At 40.0% G+C, this 19,226-nt stretch overlaps 1 protein-coding gene across 1 annotated transcript in view; it reads right to left on the minus strand.

Moving 5' to 3' along the window:
- COL25A1 (collagen type XXV alpha 1 chain) overlaps positions 1 to 19,226 on the minus strand; it is a 440,867-nt gene that overhangs the window by 81,880 nt on the left and 339,761 nt on the right. Inside the window, exons 11-13 of the mRNA XM_081131694.1 lie at positions 17,037 to 17,063; positions 15,043 to 15,087; positions 1,036 to 1,089 (exon numbers count right to left, since the gene is read on the minus strand). Coding sequence (XP_080987820.1) covers positions 1,036 to 1,089; positions 15,043 to 15,087; positions 17,037 to 17,063 — 126 coding nt within the window. The remainder of the gene's footprint in view (positions 1 to 1,035; positions 1,090 to 15,042; positions 15,088 to 17,036; positions 17,064 to 19,226) is intronic.

Below are 19,226 nucleotides of genomic sequence, written 5' to 3' on the forward strand. Positions count from 1 at the left end.
TCATTCACTGGAGGTAGGCCCGACCCCTTGGCTTTCTGAGTTTCTGGCTACCTTTCAACACTCAGCATCCATCCTGAGGGTCGCTAGGCAACAGAAGAACAGCACTGAGTGCGTGCATTGAGCATTAACTCCCATCATTTCCCTCTTTAGCACAGAACAAGAGAGGGAAAAGACAGGAGAATGGCTGTAAAGTCAGAAGGAATATTTTGTTTCCTCTCTTACAGGACAAAGGACAGGTCTATAAATTTTAGGTCCATACCGTCCCGGGCGCCTGTCGATAGCAACGTGATCTGTCAAATCAGCTGACAGGCATCTGTGGGTATGGACAGACACAGCACAGCTGACAGGATTAGACGTTAGTTCTGTACTTCAAGGGATGTTCACTCATCAAAGGATTTGGGATTTGTCTGCCTGTTTGGTTTAAACTAAACTGTCACCAATCTTTTTATATTTAACAGATTCATTTGTTCTTCAGGAAACAAAGAAAACTTGCAATCCAAAAAAAATAATCTTCATTACATTTTTTCCCTATTTAGTAACTGACTACATCCATTTATAAATTTTAAACATGCCACGTCTTTATGTTGCTCTTCATTTGCTTAGCTGGTTGTGCTGTGCAAGTGCTAGAGGTCGCCAGATCTTGAGGGAAAGCCAGGGCGGCACTGCGAATATCATCTTTACCAAGAATTTTCATCTTTACTATGCAAATTTTAGGCAGTGTGCACATGGCCTACGTTTAATATGCTCATATTAAGTGGCAAATGACAACAGTCATATTTGAAACACGGGCTTTCTCGTGTTATTTAAGTATTAGAATATAGGTTTTAGATAATCATATCCTGCATTTGTAATGTTAACGAGAATCACAAAATAATGTATTTGTTAGTCACAAAGTTCTGTACTGTAGCATATTATACTATCGACAAAAAATTCTATCCAGGTACAATCACTGGGATATTTAAAACATTGTAATGGCTTACAATTTCATGAAAACTCACGTCTCAAATGACTCTGCTTGGTTTTATTGGTACTAACCTTTGGCCCTGGCATTCCATCCTGTCCCACTGCTCCAGGCAACCCGGGCTCGCCCTCAAAATAAAAATAGGTACTACTAAGTAAAAGAGACAAAATCAGTACATTATATAGACCATTGGAAGATACGGCCATCCAATAATGCTCTAAATGAAGACAGAAAGTAAGTGTCGACAAGTATGAATACAAGTTAGCTTGTTTGGGTCAAAATTCCGTGTGCAAGGCACTAAAGATAAAACAGGGCTGATTTCCTTTGTTCAGTCTTTTCTCCATTAAAAAAGCTGAAGCAACTTATCTGAAATGAACATCTACCATGGTACTTGGTACACTGTTGCATGAGTAAAAAACATCTGAAAACATAAGACTCTCTTGGAGAACTTTTAAGTGGTTCGTCAGTTCAGGAAAATATAGACTAAATTATTAAATAATTAGACTTAATCAAATGAACATTTCCAAAGCTAAATCTTGAAGAGCATACACATCTCCTTAATTCATTTAGACACATTTGACACAAAAGTAAAAAGCGAAAATGGCTTTGTTTACTCTTTCCAATTTCACTGTAAAAATAATTAAAACAAAACATTCAGAGCTGTGGCTCTCGTCATACTGAGGGTTAGGGATTTGGGAAAAAGATGATGGCAGTTATGTTTGAAAGTGTCCCATTTCAGAAAGATGATGATGTCTACCAGTCTCTCTAGATGCTGAACCAGCAATTGTTTACCAAGGAGGAGAAGTACCTTGAAGGGCCCAGAAGCAAAGGAGAGAGACTCTGGCTCTCAGTGCTTCCATGTGGCTCCAACTTACACCAACTAGAATTTCATTTTCATTTAAAAACATTCTCAAAGCTCTTTACTAGTGGACAACTTTCTTCTTCCACTGAGGGTAGTAAAGTTGCTTCTTAGTTGATTTAAAAAACCCCACAACAACAGATTTTATTATTACATTAGTTTTAGGTTCACAGCAAACTTAGGTGATTTTTAAGCATGTTTTCCAAGTCACCTGGAGGGCAGGGATTGTGCCACTTTAATATTTGTGCTCTCAGCAAAAATATACACGAACATGTACATGTATGAAAATATGTACATTAATGATAATAGTAACATTTTCAAGTGTCAGGAACTTTACATTCATTAACTCAATTATCACAATTTGCAGAAGGCAACCAATCCATGTGTCTCTGTCACATCGATGTTTCTCCCTCCCTTCCCCCTCCCCCTCCCCTCCCCCCTCTTCCTCTCCCCTCCCTCTCCCTCTCCCTCCTACTTTCTCTGAAAAAACAATGGAGAAAAGTATCCTCAGGTGAAGATTAAGAAAAACAACGATGGAATCAAGAAGGAAAAATGACTCATAGAATTTTACCTTTGAAATAAATTATATCAAGAAAAATACATTCAAACGTAGATTAGGAGGTTATGAAACGTTCCGTTATTATCCAAACTTAGTTTCCCAGGTTGTAGGAAAGAAATGTTAAAGGTAAAATGCTGTACAACTCTGAGTCCCAAGGTCACGCTGGAAGCCATTCATTCATTCAACTAGCACCGAATTCAGTGAAAATTTACTATGTGTTCTACCCTAGGCTTTTTCATGGGATGTAAAGATGAAATAGACATGACAGGCATCTGTGCCTAAAGAGGTTTTTTCTATCTTCACCCGAGGATATTTTCCCCATTGCTTTTCAGAGAAAGTGGAGGGGAGAGACACACATCAACCGGTTGCCTCCTGCACGCACCCCGGCCAGGCCCGGGATCGATCCTGCAACCACGGTGCGCGCCCTTGGCGGGAACCAACCCCGGAACCTTCCGTCCTGGGGCCGACGCTCTAACCACTGAGCAACCAGCTAGGGCTAAAGAGCTTATTTTAGAGTGAGAAAAGAGATATATACAAAAATAACTCGAGGGCATCAAACTGAAGTCATAGAACTATTTTTAAGCACTTTTCTTATGTTTCATGAAGTAAAGGGGCATAATAAATAGAAATCAAAGGTAAGTCTAAATGAAGAATGAGCCATATGTCATATATGGTCTTCATATTTTCTGACATATGAGCACAAAATATATTATAAGGCCTCTTCAAATAAATTTATAATATTATATTGCTGCATAATGTAGTAAAAATGTACATATGCAGAAAAATATATCAGAAAAGTACAGACAAAAAAAGGGGAATTAGGTTTTATATGTGTCGAGAGCTAGTTTTGTTTGTTGGGTAATGTATCCATCTATTTTTTTAATGCATTTCACATTCACAAGTTCTGAAGGAGAATCCAAGGACAGAGTAAAGAAAAGCAGCAGCTAACATGCAGGTAGACTGATGGGGTTTCCTCTGCTACACCTTACATTCTAAAGCTATTCCCAGTATACTAATCCCAAATGAAATTTGCGTATTCAAACTAAAAATAAGTTGGGTTGACTTTCAAGAAGGATGGCTTGCTTTTCCTTCCTCCCTTCCTTCCTTCCTCCCTTCCTCCCTTCCTCCCTTCCTTCCTTTCCTTCCTTCTTTTTTTTTTTTTTTTTAAACCAAACACTCTTCAGAACCCTAATGTAAAACATAACTCAGGGCTTTGACAGCTATTTAAGGCACTCCTCTTCAGGGGCAAGGTGAAAGAATACTTAAAGACAGGAAGGAATGCAGTTTTCTCATGTAACTGAGCGCTGATGGGAGAGCGTTGGGTGCAGTCCTATCGCTGCCCTCCCTCAGGCACGGTCGCTTTCCTTGGGGCAGTGAGAGGAGTCATAGCTGCCTCTGCGCTGACGATGCTTCACCTCCTAAGGCACCGGGCCAACGGGCCTTTTCTTCCTGACGGGGACAGAACACTGAAGGATCTCAGCGGCTTGAGTGGCGAGCAGGACTGGCCGTGAGTCTCTCCTGCCACAGGCAGTCGCAGTGGAGAGTAGCTGTCCCTTCACGAGCCTCCAGGGCTCAGAGGCTTTGGCAACAATTGGATAAACAACACTTGGTAGAGGAGGATTCTTTGAAAGGGAGGCACCCGACAGGGACTTCAGAGATAAACCTGGGGAAGAGTCAGGGAAATGGGGTTTCTGCTCTCCGTTCATATGTCTTGTCTCCCTCTCTCTGATTAGATTTTCATTCTAGTGTCCTAATGGCAAATGAGTATGAACTTGGGTGATTCTTACAAAATAAGAACCCCAGCCCCAACCTTCAGGTGTTATTGATGCTCTAGAAGAATCCCTGGTCCGTACACGTGTGTGTACTCCCAGGGACACACCACCCCAGCTTAAGTAGTTTAACCTAAGGGGGGACCCAGCTGACACTAATAACATACAGTTTAACTCTGCTCTCTTTTTCGTAAGTTTGTGTGGGTTGGCCTGCTGAACTGTTCATCTTTGGAAACAGTTCCTTTTATATATGTGATCTATCTATATTTTAAATCTAAAACACAGCCCACTTGTTTATCAGAGATACACAAATGTCCCCTTATAACAGGGGTAGCCCTGGAATCTCCACACTCCCTATGCCCATTGCCTTACTTTATTTTCTCTATGGCACCAATTACCACCTAAGGTATACTTTTTTTTTGTTTCCTTTTTGTCTCCCTCACTATGACTGCCAGACTTGGGAAATAAAAATACAAAACACCCAGTTAAATTTGAATTTCAGATAAACAACAAATAATTTTTAGTTAAATATATCCCAAACATTAAATGGGACATAGTCATATTAAAAATTATCAGTTGTTTGTCTGAAGTTCACATTTTATTGGGCATTTTATATTTTATTTGGCGACTTTTTCCTATCGCCATCCCCTCACTTCTCCTCGAATAGAAACTTTGTCTGTTTTGTTCACTTCCTTTCCTTAGTGCCCAGAAACTATTCCTGCCACATAATAATTGTTCTGGACATAAATGTTGGAGAAAAGAATAAATACAGGAGATGCAAATGCATTAAACCCACATGAAGATGCGAAATGCTTATAACTCTTTCAATGCTGGGAAACGATAAGACCTATAACCATGGTGGCAAAGACAGCTCTTTGTCTCGGCTACAGCAGGACCCAGGAAAAAGGCGGGAGACGTTAACCCAGTGGTGACACCTCCAGTGATGCAGGCCACCTGGAATATTAAGATTGAAGAACAGAGAAAGAGCATGGGGCAAGAGTGAGGGGTGGGAGTGAGTGTGGAGAGGAGCCCCATTAAGGACAGGATGCCAGGAAGGAGCTTCCCAGGGACCCCTAAGCCCCTCCAGGACTCTGGCAGGAGAAGCACGGCTGCCCAGAAGGGCTAGTGGCTCCAGCAACCCTGCCTGTGGGTCCAGAAACTCAACCGGTATAAGTGTGTCTATATATTCGGTTATCCCCTCTCTTCCATCTGCTCCCTCCCTCACCCCATGCACCTCCGGTGAAGGGTGAGTCTGAGCGGGCCTGCTGCTTATATAAATTACCGAGTCATCTCAAGCTTCCAAAACACGCTGTCAGAATTTACCCAAGTATCATCGTTTACCTCATGAACTCACGCTAACATCTGCTTTTCCCTAAGCAGAAGCACTCACAAAACAGTGAAATATTTTAGTTGAACCAAGCCGGTCATTCTTAACAGATGAAGAAACACATGCAGGGAGGGGAAGTAACTGCTCCAGAGGCAAAGAGATGCAAAGAGGAAGGAACCCAGGTCTTCCCATTTCCCACCTTGTGTTCCTTCTATTTGAGCAACTGGTGTCAAAAAAAAACCCATTCATTTTGATGTTTCTTTTCTCCAAGCCCTATGCACAGAAAGTGAACAAAACAGACAAAGTTTCTATTCTAGTAGTGGGGAAGGGATGGGGATTGGAAAGGGTCACCAAATAAAATATAAAGTGCCCAATTAAATTCGAACTTCATGAAGTGGGAGAGTGGCTTCAGGAAGCCTCCAGTCTAGCCCCATGTTTTCCACTTCTGGTCCTGGCACACAGAGCAAACTGTTTGAGCTTTTGTGGGGCTCAGCTTTTCTTCTATGCAGTGTGTGTGTGTGTGGGGGGGGGGGGGGCGCGTAAATTAAATGCTTCCTTTCTCCCAGCTCTCAAAGATTAAGGTTTAGTTTTATTATTAGTATTTGTTGTTGTTGTTGGACTAGAGACGTCACTGGTGGCTCCTTATTGCTCAGACATCTGATTAAACTTGGCTCAAGTCCCGGTTTCACAAGTAGTAGGAGTCCAAGACCTCTGCTCAAGGTCCCGCATCTGCACGAGTCACCTCTGTTTTGCCCCAGACCAGTTCCCACATGTAAGTCAGTCAGTTGCCTGGAGAGCCCAACTCTCCCAGGCCTTCTGTGAGCTCAGGACTGAATACCTGGTGTCCTTGGGAAGCTGTCCCATCAAGAGCACGCAGTCTTTCTTCCTCTTGCTGCCTGCTCCTTCCTCCCCCTCCCCTCTCAACTCCTTCCCTCCCTCCTTCCTCCCCAGACCGTCCTGGGAGTTCAGCTTCACTCTCTCTTATGTGGAGCAACTCAGTAGTTTTGCAGAAGCTTCTGCTTGCATACCCAACCCCCAATTCTCTTTCTGTTTCTTTCCTGGAGGCAGAGGGGGCTTCATCACATGGTGAAAGGAAAACCAGAGAACCCATAGCCTGGGCGGTCAGGGTTGGTTGTGCGTCAGAGCTCTGCCATCCACTCAGAGGACTTCGTTTTGTTTCTCTAATCAGTAAACTCCAGCCCTAAAATTAGAATCTCTTCGTCTGCATTCAAAATGTGAATACTAATGAGTAGAAAAGTAGACAGGTCTATCAACCATGAACTTAATAAAAATATTCTATTTCAGATAATATACCGAAATGGGTCTTAAACTGATTAAAGTAATAACTAAACTAAACCTCATAATCAAGCCTTCATTATGCTTTTATTTTTTAAAAGTACAAATGATAGTTGTATCAATAATATTACAGTATGGGCTATTTCAGAAATAAGTCTGCTGGTTAGCTTTTTTTATTTTAGTTTTCTGTACTATTTTTGTACATGAAAATGTACAAAATATAATTTGAACAAAGAAATTTAAATGCAAAGAGATAGTGAGAATTTAGGGGTTAGAGAAAGTAGCTAAATTGAGTTTATTTGGTAAAATTTACACAAATGAAGAGAATTATCTGCTTTGAGCACATCCCTAAAATTTAAAGGCCTGGGTAGGAGTACACAGCTGCTCCCACCCCCCCCACCCCCAATGGTAATACCTCCCCTCTGTTCCCAGCCCCAGTTCTCCTGTTCCCCGGAGAGGCTTGGGTGTTGCGCGAACAGGGCCTGCGAGCTCTGCCTGCAGACGCCCCCTCAGCGCTCCAAGGCCACCCACAGGCTGCGGAGCACACACGCCGCTGTGCAACCCACTCGTGGGACTACAGACTTGGGGATGAGGCCAGTACAGGCGCTGGAAGCAGACTGGGGCAGCCGAGGGAGGAATTCTTGCATCCCGGGTACCGGGAGTGTGATCTGGAAGTGGGGAGACTGGGCCGTGAGTAGGCTTGGCTCCTTGGCCTTATGGGCCCCACAACCACGGGGAGGGTCACACTACAGAGGGACAAGGGGCGCTGGACGCGCTGGGGTCTAAGGGATACACTACCCAGTAATTCCTTCTTAAATAACTTAAGAAAGGTGCAAAAGTGGGCACAAACCGGCCACACAGCATGATGCCACAGAGGACACTATTTTCTGCATACAAAAAAAAAAATTGTTCTGTGTGTACTCTACAGGGGAAAAAGGTGAAGAACAAAGACATGTTTTAGAAAGACAAAATGTTAAAATGCTTGATGGGCGGTGTGTGAAATGAGAGAGTTTGCTAGGAGCAGATTAAACCACATACATCATAGTGGTTCAGCTCCCTGGGTACATGGATCTCTTCTAAATTAGACCACTTGTGTTTCCTGCACCTCTCCATGGGGCTGGGGCTGCTAGAAAAGAAATTGCAGTGGGAGCAGCTAATCCCTGTCTCCAGTTCACAGGGAAAATAGCCTGTTCTTATTAATAATATATTTAAATGAACAGTTATATTTATTACTTCCTATATTTTTTCTGTTTGCACTTTGAGGTAAATACTGTAATCCTCATTTGACAATGGAGAAACCAAGGCTCAGAGAAGGTAAGTGACTTGTCCAAGGTCATACAAATACTGATGAACAGAGCTGGGACATTCTGAATTTAAAATCCTCACTCTGAAGCCTGGGGCAGACGTCCTGGCTTTGAAGGTGAGCTCTGCCACCAACACCTGGAGACCGTCGGCAAAGTATTTGTTTTTCCAGTGCCTCAGTTTCCTCATTAATAAAATAAGAGATAATACTACACCAACCTCATAGGACTGCTGTGAGGAGTGAGAGAGCTAACATGCATAGAACATTTAGAACAGTGCCTGAAGTTAATAAGTGCTGAGTAAATGTTAGTAATTATTATATACTGCACTCTTCTACTCCTGCGCTGGGCAGAAAAGACAGAGAAGAGAATCCTGAAAGAAATTCAATTCTTTGTAAATTAACCCAACTGATGCTGTTTCACAGTTGGAAAACAGTTACTGTCCCCTTGCAATATGGCCTGGTATCAAACGGATGGAATTGGGTGGATGTTAACCTGTTATGATCATCATTATTAGTTATTTCATGGCAGCCCGATTTTTAATAAAAATTTCACAATCAAGAGTATCACTTAGAGGTCAGATCTAATGACACGAGAACAGACTTTGTGGCTTATATTGGCTTAATATTTTAGTGGTGAGAAACTTGGATAAAAGGTAGTCTCTGATGAATATAAAAATCCTGTAAGGGTTGCTAATTCGGTGTTTTAGGAACATAATTCTAAAACCAAGGTCGTCTGTACTTTAATTTGTAAGAACTGCAGCGTGGTGATAGGTCCTCTTTCCCCTTGCCCAGTGCTGCTCACCTTTTATGTTTCCCCTAAAATCACCTCTTCAGAGAAGCCGTCCTTGACCCTTTGCTCCAGGCCAGGCTGCCCTGTGCTTCTCCACTGTAGCATTCAACAGATTTTAGTAAGAATGTTCATTTAATGTCCCTTATCCCCAGTTAGGCTGGAGATTCCAGGAGGGCAGAGGCAGCTTTGATGTAAGTGTGACGTGGGCCTGTACTTACTAGTTGGGCTCAACAGGTGATTAGAGAAGTCAATAGTGAATCACTGGACACATGTAAGGGGAGTTTATGCAATTTAATCAGATCTAGTAAATCAGTATTTTTGCAATCCCTTCTATAATACATAGTGTCTTTTCAATTAAAATGGAAAACAAGTGGACTCGATGATGCCAGAATACATCCAGACACATTTGCTTTGTTGTTTCCTTGTTTTGCGACAGCCTGTGAGGAGCTTCCCGTCCTCACACCCATCGCCTCACCTGTCTCATTCCCCCCACTTTCTATTCTGCCCTCTCCCAACATCTTCATTTCACAGAATGGTAACTCGCATCACTTTTACAGTGACATGCCTACATAAAGTCAGGGGGAAAGTGGTTTTAAAAATATCTTACTATCATTGTTTTATTTCAAGGCAGCATGAAATTACCTCTTTCAACTATGTTTCTCTCTAATGGAACTTTAAGTTAATTACATAAAGAATAGAAATATTGTTTGTCTCACTTAACTAAAATTGAGTAAAAAGTCTCTTTAAGAGTAAACTTGTATTATAAAAATGCCTCAGAATGTGTGAATCACACTCAGGGATAAGTGATCTGATGATATGAAATATCCTGTAATAGATGAAAATGGTGTTTCTTTAAGAAGGAAGAATGCATGCTATTGTTATACATAGTTACTAGAGAGAAAAGCCATGTATTCTTAGACTTCTAATGCACATGATTGCTAGCTTTAAAAGATAGAAAAATTAGTAAAACTACTGTGATTTCAAGTTTAACCTGCAAAAGAACTAAGGTGCTATAAGATACTTTCCCTAAACAATTAATCTGGAATCAGAAATCAATCACTTCATTTAACTCTAAATATCTTTACTTAAAGTCAAAAATTGGAAAGTCATAAATTGGGTAATAGATCACTGGATAGATCACAGGAAAATTTAAAGATAACCAGAAAACAAATCAAACTATAACATATTCAAATCCTTGGGGATTTTAATTCAGATTGTTAATGATAGAGTCAAAGTAGCCAAAGAAAAGAGGGTAGTTAGTGGTTACAGTAAGTAAATCAAGAATAAAAAATACTGAGTTAATTGCATAGCCCCCTGTATAGACTTGAATAAACAGCTTGACCTTTGGAAGTCTAAGAGCTTCAATTTATCTGTTCTCTAAATATACTTACAATAAAAATGCCATTAGAAGTATGCTGTGAGGATGAATGTCAGTGAAGAACTGTGAGACCCAGGGATAAGAGATGAAAAGAAAGTCTAAATACCATAACTATAAACTCATTCAAATTTAATGTGACTTAAAAATCACATTGCTATCTGGGATAGAGTCATAGATGGTACACTAATAGCAATTTTTAATTTATATTTTATTGTGGAGTCTTAAAAATAATAAATTCTAAGAACACTTGAAAAATACATGAAACAAGATCACTTGATATTTATCTTTTGCTTTGGAAATAATCCCTATGACTCTAGGACCTCAGAAAAATTCCAGCTTGCTCAGACAGAAATAATTTTTTTTAATCTTGAAAATCTTTAATGTTATTTTCACAGTAACAAAGAGACAAGGGTGTGAACTAAGAGATGCACAAATTAGACCCTACTATACCCTATTCCTCTCCCTAGACCTCCTCTTTTATGACATTTGTACAGTCCAGGGCATTGACTGCTATCCAAATAAGTTGTCATCATCATGATTTATTCTTATGGATGCCAATTAATGTGAAAATGCAGAAAGAGTAGAAAATTAGGGTTCTAATAACAACTGTTAAGGGTTGAAATTTTAGAAGTTCTGACATATATATTGTAGACAGCAATTTATTTTGTCAAAGGATGCTTCAGTTTAAAAAAGGTCTACCACAAAATCATTTTTAAAGACCTATATACTTCTCCAGTATATTTGAGAAGTAGGGTTTAATTGACAAATATTCAGATGTACATATCTGTGTGTGTGTGTGTGTGTGTGTATGTGTGTGTGTGTGTGTTTGTGTATTTGGGTAAGGGGGGGGAGGGAGGGAAAGAGGGAGAGAGAAAAGGAACCATGGAGTACAAATAAAATGTTAATTATACCTATGCCAACAAGATCTCCTCATGAGAATTACAAAAAAATTTGTGTCCAATACAGTAAGCCAGAAAAGAAGAAGACAACATTTCATATTTGCAGGTGAGACGGCATTAAATCTGCTCTAACTGCTTCAGCTATTCGTTAGACACAAATCCAAATTATGGAAACAACTTTCAGAACTGGGCACAAAGGATTCTAGAAGCTGGTTGTATTGCGAATGAGACGTGGGTGATCATTTTGCAGATACACAGTATCACCTAGGGACTGAGAGATAAATTAGCACAGTGCCCCCTCTCATTTTACAAATGAAGGTGCTTGACTCAGAGAGGAAAGGGCCTTTCAAAGGCGGCACCCCACCCGAGGTGGAAGACCAGAGTGTCCGGCCCCAGGGCAGCTCCTGCACTTCCCCATGCCGGGGGCTGGGCCTCTGGGTAACATGCGTCCAGCCTTTCTTTCCCATATCCACAGCACTAACATCCAGCCGCCTAGTATGGGGCCTGCTGGGGAGCGGGGCAGGGGACCGAGAAATACTTATATTTATATTCTATATATATTCTATATTATATTTATGTGTAATTCTGCATATTCATTTTCTCCCTCTCATGAAGTGGACTGGCTTCTGCTCCCTACCTGAGAGAGAGCCTAGGGCTCACTTGCTGAAACTCTTGAAGGTGATGCTACTATTATAGACACTTGATAACATCACTGAGCACCTACTATGGTCTGTTCACTTTAGAGATGTCATCTAGATGCCACTGCTAGGTCTGCATTTGTATCTAGCCCCCAGCCTTAGGAACATTCCGTCACCTGCCAAGTGGAGGACAGGGACCTGAAGCACTGGCTCTCTCCGCCTGCAGAGTCCGGGCCTCCCCTCTGTCCCGCCAGCCTCCCCCTGCCCGCAGAAGGGTGCTTAGGGGCCCCTTGCAGATTGTGATGCCACAAAGAGCTAGATCAGAGCGGAGTTGAATGCCATGCTACTGCTTAAGTGTCTTCTTTCCTAATACGATCTGCAGAACTGGAAGACCATTACAAAAATAAGAAATACTCAGATTGGTCATCAAGGTGACCAAAATTTAAAGGAAAGTCGTAAAAAAAATATAAAGTAAAAAAGAATGTCTTGCCTTGGCTGGTGTGGATCAGCGGTTAGAGCGTTGGAGGGCGCACAGAGGGTTTCGGGTTCGCTTCCCAGTCAAGGGCGCGTACCCGGCTTACAGGTCTGACCCCTGCCTGGGGCCGGTCAGGGCATGTGTGGGGCACAACCACCCTGTGTGTCTCTCTCACATGGATGTTTCTCTCTCTCCTCTCCCCTCCCCCACTCTCTCTGAAAAGCAATGGAAAAAATATCCTTGGGCGAGAATTAACAACAACAATAAAAAAAGTCTGCCCCGAAATTGATTAGTCCAAGCCAATCACCAATTTTGTTAATTTGTATGGATGGAAAATGTTCTAGTAGAAAACAAACAAAACATTCCCTTAAAGTGGTTTACTTTTCTTTCATTTTTATAGGACAAAAATAATTTTACTTTCTAGTTGTTATTGGGCATGTTTCTGATGGCTTAGAAATTGTATCTTTCCTTAACCATTGTCTGAAAATTATTTTCTAAGCATTAAAAGTATATTGTTGGAAAAAGTAAAATTACAATGTGGAAAAAATGTTTTCTCAAGACAATTTAAAGACATTGAGGTGTTTTTATTTTTTGTAAAGAAAAAATTTTGTCATTGTAAGCTGTCTTCTTGGAGAAACAAATTCTAGAGATCCAACACATATTTCATATGCTCTGCATATGGAACTCTATTTCCAACTTTGTTTTACTGTCTGAATGACCTGTAGTTGCAGTCGGAGGACTCAGTTTTTTGCACTTTATTTTCCTAAAGATGATCCACCAAATATTATGAATGTTAGATCATGGCTAGGATTAACAGAAATTCCACTCCCCAAATCTTAAGTTCTACTGAGTAGGAAAAACAATTTTAAATTACATTTTGCTGATATCTTCATAAAAGTGTGAAATCATTTAGCTTTCCTAGGTTTTACAGAAAACATTTTAAATGCCACAAAGATGTATAACATGACAGAGAACTGCAAATATGAACTGTCTATTCCTTGAAATATAATTTAAACTTGGTGACTAGGACAAGAAAATGTCACATTCCTTTCTCTTGCTAAGGAAATTGCAAATTTCCTTTGCAAAAATAAAAAAAATATGCAGTCTTCATAAGCATGTATGTGACAGTTTTAAAGTGGTTTTGTTTCAGGTTAAAGGTTTCTATAAATTCTCATGAGTGTCTCATAGTTGAAAGAAGAAAAGAAACACAGAAGAAAAGAGAAAACACTGACCTTAGGTACACGTTTTGTTTCTCACCAATGTTAAAAACAACACTTATGCTAGATCCATCTTTAGTCCTTTCTAAATATTATCCTATGTTATGTCATTTTCAAATTCATCTTCGAGTGAATACACTTTCGAAGTTTTGCTCCCGTTTCCCTCCTTCTAAACGGAAAGTTAATCGCCCCCCACCAGGATCTGTGGAGCAAACGGCTGCACTTTGTACCGGGGAGACAGCGCTGCGGGGCGCGTGGGTGTGCTGCGGGGGCCCACAGAGACCATGAGCCTCATTACTGAGAACATTCATTTTACTTGGAAACTGAGCAATTCTGGAAACAGAGTGCCTCTTCTCAAACACAGGGCCATCACATTTCCAGAATTTCACTAAACTGCACTGAAGGAAAAGCTTAATAGTTCCATCACTGTCATGAGGGCTTTATGCCTACTTATTACTCATTCAATCCTCACACTGACCTATTAGGTAGGCGTTGCTATTGTCTCCTTCTTGCAGATGAGGAAACTGAGGCCACAGAATTCAAAGACTTGGCCAAAACTCACACTGTCTCTAAGCGTGCTCTGATCCACTCAGCAGATTTTAAACTGTGACTGTTTATATCTTAGTAGAGAAGAAAAGATGAATTGGAGGCTGTCATGAGAGAGTTTATTCTGTCTGTAAGGGTTGGGGTCCTTGTGATTTCAGAATTCAATCCAGAGTGCGTGGATTTTAAATCTGGGAAGAGAAGCTGATGGATCACAGGATTTTACAGAGCCAGTCCCAAACCTCTGAGGAAAACAGCGAAGTCCCTAGCACAGCTCCCTGGCTCCAGGGCACTGGCCCAGCTAGGGACTTTATTAGCTGCCACCAGAGCTTTCCTGGTCCCTGCAGAGGTTCCAGACTGAAGAGCCAGTCAGGACTGCTGGGGAGAGCAGAATCCTCACCTCACCGTGGGATAAAGCGAGGTGCTTTTTCCAACTAGTATGTTGCAGGGTAAAAGTACACATGTACATACATATGTCTCTGTAGAGCTGTGGGTTTTTTTTAAATTTTATTTCTGCTCCCCCCTCATTATTAACAGTATAATAAAAGTGTACTACCAGAGCTTGGTGAGTCTGTTTAACTCCTAATTTTGCTTATCAGTAAAAAGAGCTTGTTTCTGGATTCAGAGTTCAATAGATTCCCGCTGTAAGAATAACTTTTGTTAATGAAAAAGAATGCATATTGCTTTTGCCGTGACAAGAATAACTAGAGTGCATTTTATTTATCACAATTTATGTTAAACATAACATTTTCCCTATTCCATAATATATTTATGAGAAAGATACAGGTGTGTCTCTTCTATAAATTATCAAAATAAAGTGAAAAATTTTCTAAGAGTTTTTGACTACTTAATACATCTTTAAAAATTAAACTAATTCGACCATTGACACCATAATTTTCCTATATTTCAAAAGCATTTGTAGAGTTTTTATAAGCACATAAACTTATTATTAACATTATTGACTAGAATAATTTTGCGATTTTAGTCATCTCCAAATGATCAAAAATACTATAGTCTATAGCACTCACCTTTTGCCCATTCATCCCTGGAATTCCATGTGCTCCAACAGAACCCTAAGGAGACACATGATTAAACTGAATTGATATCAGAATCACAAAATATTTCAATTCTAAATTTAAGCTGTATTGGTATACCAGCCATAATTTTACCTTGCTAAAACATATCTGGTAGGCTGTTTTTCAGTTCTTACACACTGTGTTCAAACATATGGCAATGTAAGCAGATTCATCAAGCTTTCGCAGAAACTATGGAGTTAAATTTAACCATGTTTCTAAATATCCACTTAACTTTAGTAAGATTTTTAAAGAAAGTCACACAAATTGAGATTTGGGGCTATCACAAGGTCACATGGTTCTAAATTGGGTGCTTTCAGAAAATAAATAGGCTTAGTTCCACCTGGAAAAAACTTAGCAGTAGCAGTAGTGCTTAAATACCATAAAACAAAAGGTAATTAAATAACAACTACTTGTTCCACAATTAGTCAAATAAGGGACCCATGTCGTATATTCAAATTTATTGTATTTGCACCCCCCTCCCCCCCAGGCCTTTAGGGAGTACGTTTAAGCCACATGATTGTGAATATGTCTTGAAAAATAGACTAGAAAAGATGTTACAAATGTTAAACACTGACTAGAAACAACACTTCCATACATAAAATATTAAGTGTGTGCACAAGTGCACACTCACTCAGACATAGGTGGGGGAACTGAAAGTAAGCAAGCTGTTAACTGAGGAAAATCCTTGACACTGAGCTGGATAAGTAACATTAACAAATGTTTTCAAATAGTGATGTCATTTCCTTCCATACACCTCCCTTTTAGGCTCTGGAGAAACCATTTTTAGAGAGAATGTGCTTATTCTTTGCCTAGCACTAGAAAACAGGTTTTTCTTAGTATATGTCTGATATTAAATTTCTTAATAATAGTGGAAAAAGTTTAAAAAAAATAGTAATGATAAACCTAAAACTGCTCTAAAAATAGGTCGATTAAAAATATGGTCATTATATGCAAAACAAATTGAGATGGCGAGTTCCTTAGTGCTTCCAGTGAGTCTATTGAGTGGGTCATTAAAGTACTTCCCGGAGCCTGAGGCAGTAATTTTATCCTGGTTGCATGTGGATTAGGATAGCTTTACAATTTCACACCATGCTTAATAGAGACATTATTGCGAAGGACAGAGTGTTCCTATACACAAGTTGTCTCACAACTCGTTGGCTTTTACTTGGTTTGTAGGATTATGTTTCAACAGATGCCACATGCCCAATGCTTGGGGATAAAAAGTCTCTATCTTTGATGGATTCCAAAGATAAAGATAATCACTTTTCCACCTGTTGTAATACAATTGTTTTCTTTAGTTTTCTACAGGTTAAATGTCCCCTTTCCCCATTGTGGGGTGGGAGGTGCACTGGGCAATGGGGACTTAGTGAGACTCTGTTGGCAAAGGGCCATCTACCTGCTATGATATATTTATTACTGCAGTATTGATGTAATTTTAGAAATTCTAGACCCTCTCCATCAGAATATAATGGTCAATTCTGGTGACTACATATAATGCTGAAATGACGATCAGGAAGTCACTTTTCAGGTTACCTCAGCAAAGGAAGACACCGGTGGGCCACTTGAATACAGTCACCAAGCAACAAGTGCATCCTTTGTTCTGGTCAGTTCTATGGTCACTTGGCAATCATTTAAATTGCAATGTCGTCTGACCCTTCCCATTCTAAGTATTGTCACATTTTATCAGTATTTGAACAAAAAACTCAATAACCTGTAAGTTTGTCAGGCAGCGAAAAAAAGAGTCTGCTCTGGATTTACTGGATTTTCTCTAATGAAATCGATTAGAAAGCTAACGGCTCACATTATATGGCTGTATTTTTGCAAAGCAGCCTGCATAAACCAGACCTCGTCGGCATGGCTCACGGTAGCTAATCCCACTCACCCCTCACGCTCAGCCATTAGGCGACGGGAGCACAATGACTTCCACAGTATTGTTTATACTTTACCTTTTGTCCTGGAGGCCCCAGAGGACCCTAAAAGAAAATCAATTCGATTTAAACATATTATAACCATTTAGACTTAAATGACCAATTAAAACTGTGCTCTTCTATAAGGTTCTCTTTGCTGTATTGAAATATGCTCATGTTTTGTACATCAAGGAAAATGAAAATTTTTAGTTGCAGGTACATAAGAGATCTTTTTCTTCTCTTGTGAAGAACATTAAGCATATGCAGTAAGATTCTGATTTTTTTCCTTTAAAAAAGAATCTTTGTTATCCCAGGACCTCTGTTTCTTCAAATACCTGCAGGTCTATCCCACCAGGCTCCCTTAGAAAGTTTGAGATGCTGCCGCTAGAAGCAGTTAAAGTGCAATGCAGTTCCCCAGTAAATGGACGCATTATATCACTTCTGAGTTTTCAAATCCTCAGTAAGCACATTTGCAAAGAAAATAATTGAACAGTATTACAAGTAAATGTGTTTTATTCTATTCTTCCTCTTATGAAATGCGACCAGTTGACCTGTGCAAACACTTGTTTACAAACTAGGGGAGAGCACGGTCAATTGTGGCACCTACTGTGTCCCAGAAAAGAGACAAAAGACGCTGTCAGCTGTTGCATAAACTATGATACTAGGGAGGGAGGTGGGGGGGAGAAGAAATACAATATTTAGGAAGATGAATGGAAATATTTACATACAAAATGGAAATGTGGCAGCTTTGAGATTTAGCAGTTTTTCAACCACAAAGTCAGTGTTGGGATTCTGTTGGCTTTATTTAGAACAAGGCATGGCTTTGGGACAGGGGAAAGGAGCACTAAGAGACACAGCTATAATTCTGACCATTCACATCTACTTTAATATTAAAATAGTAAGCATTTTTCTTCCAAATTTTTCATAAAATACTTTTAGTTCTAGTATATTTTAACAAAGTTATAGATACTCTATCATTTCGTATAAAAAGCTCTTTATTCCTTTACACTTAACTAATGGCTAGCTTATTTTCAATGTGTGGCATTTCAGTTAATCAGCATCTTACATTCATACTCTGAAAGATTAAATGAAGCACTACAGTGGTCAGTAGAGGAAGAACTGGTCATACATAATTCTTTTTAGTTAAAAATTCAGTGTTTAGGAACATTCAAAGAATCCGTTCCTCATAAATTATTTTGTAATCCTCACAGGAAGGCTAACAATTTCCTCACATAATTAGCTTTAGATTATTGAAAGCACATGTACAATATCACCTTTATATATTCCTTTTAGATTTATTCAACCAACCAACTTCTTAATGAGCTTGTTATCTGACATATCTGTGTGGTCAGACATCTTGCCCACCCACCTCACTCCTTCTATTTAAAATTCTCTCAGTTTTACTTAATTTTTTTTTTTTTTTTAATCTTCACCCGAGGACATGTTTTTATTGATTTCTAGAGAGGAAGGGGGAGAGAGGAACATCGATGTGAGAAAGAAACATTGATCGGCTGCCTCTCTTATGCACACGGACGGGGGATCAAACCCGAAACCTAGGTGTGTGCCCTGACCGGGAATCAAACCTTCAACCTTCTGGTGTATGAGAAACGCTCCAAACAACTGAGCCCTCCGGCCAGGGCAAATGCTCCCTGTTTTAGAATTTACAGGGAAAATAAGGCTATCAGGTGTGAATTCCCTCAACATCTTGTCTCTCAACAACTCAAACCCATTGGCCCTGCTTCCCCTGTCACAGGGAGAGGAGACGCTCCTCCTTTACAAGGCGAATGCACGGTGTAGACACTGCAACCCATCCTTGCCTCTGCCCTTGGGGCTCGGAGAAAATCAATTATCCCTGCATCCACATCAGAGCCTCCTGCTTTCCACTAGCTCCTTCCCCTTAGCACATAAACATGTTTAATCATTTCCTCACTTGGGTAAATTGTTTGGGAAATGAATGTTAATGCTGAGTCAAGTCAGAATTTGAAAGTTATACTTATAGATCTGAGAGTGAAGAAAAGTCTTGGGTTTTATCACTGTCTATGATTCCATTTTTCCAAGTGTCTCCAGAGTATTTCGCTTCTTAAAATGTTGATGTTAGAAAGAAAATCATGTAACAAAAAGTACATTAATTCAATGTTTAGACTGAGAATGTATATGTTCAATTCAAAAGGGTTTGTTTCCCATTACAAACCTAACTTTGCCACTTGAAAAAATATTGTTCACCAGAAT

This window comes from Miniopterus schreibersii (assembly GCF_964146895.1).
Source record: "Miniopterus schreibersii genome assembly, chromosome: 1".
NCBI classification, from domain to species: domain Eukaryota; kingdom Metazoa; phylum Chordata; class Mammalia; order Chiroptera; family Miniopteridae; genus Miniopterus; species Miniopterus schreibersii.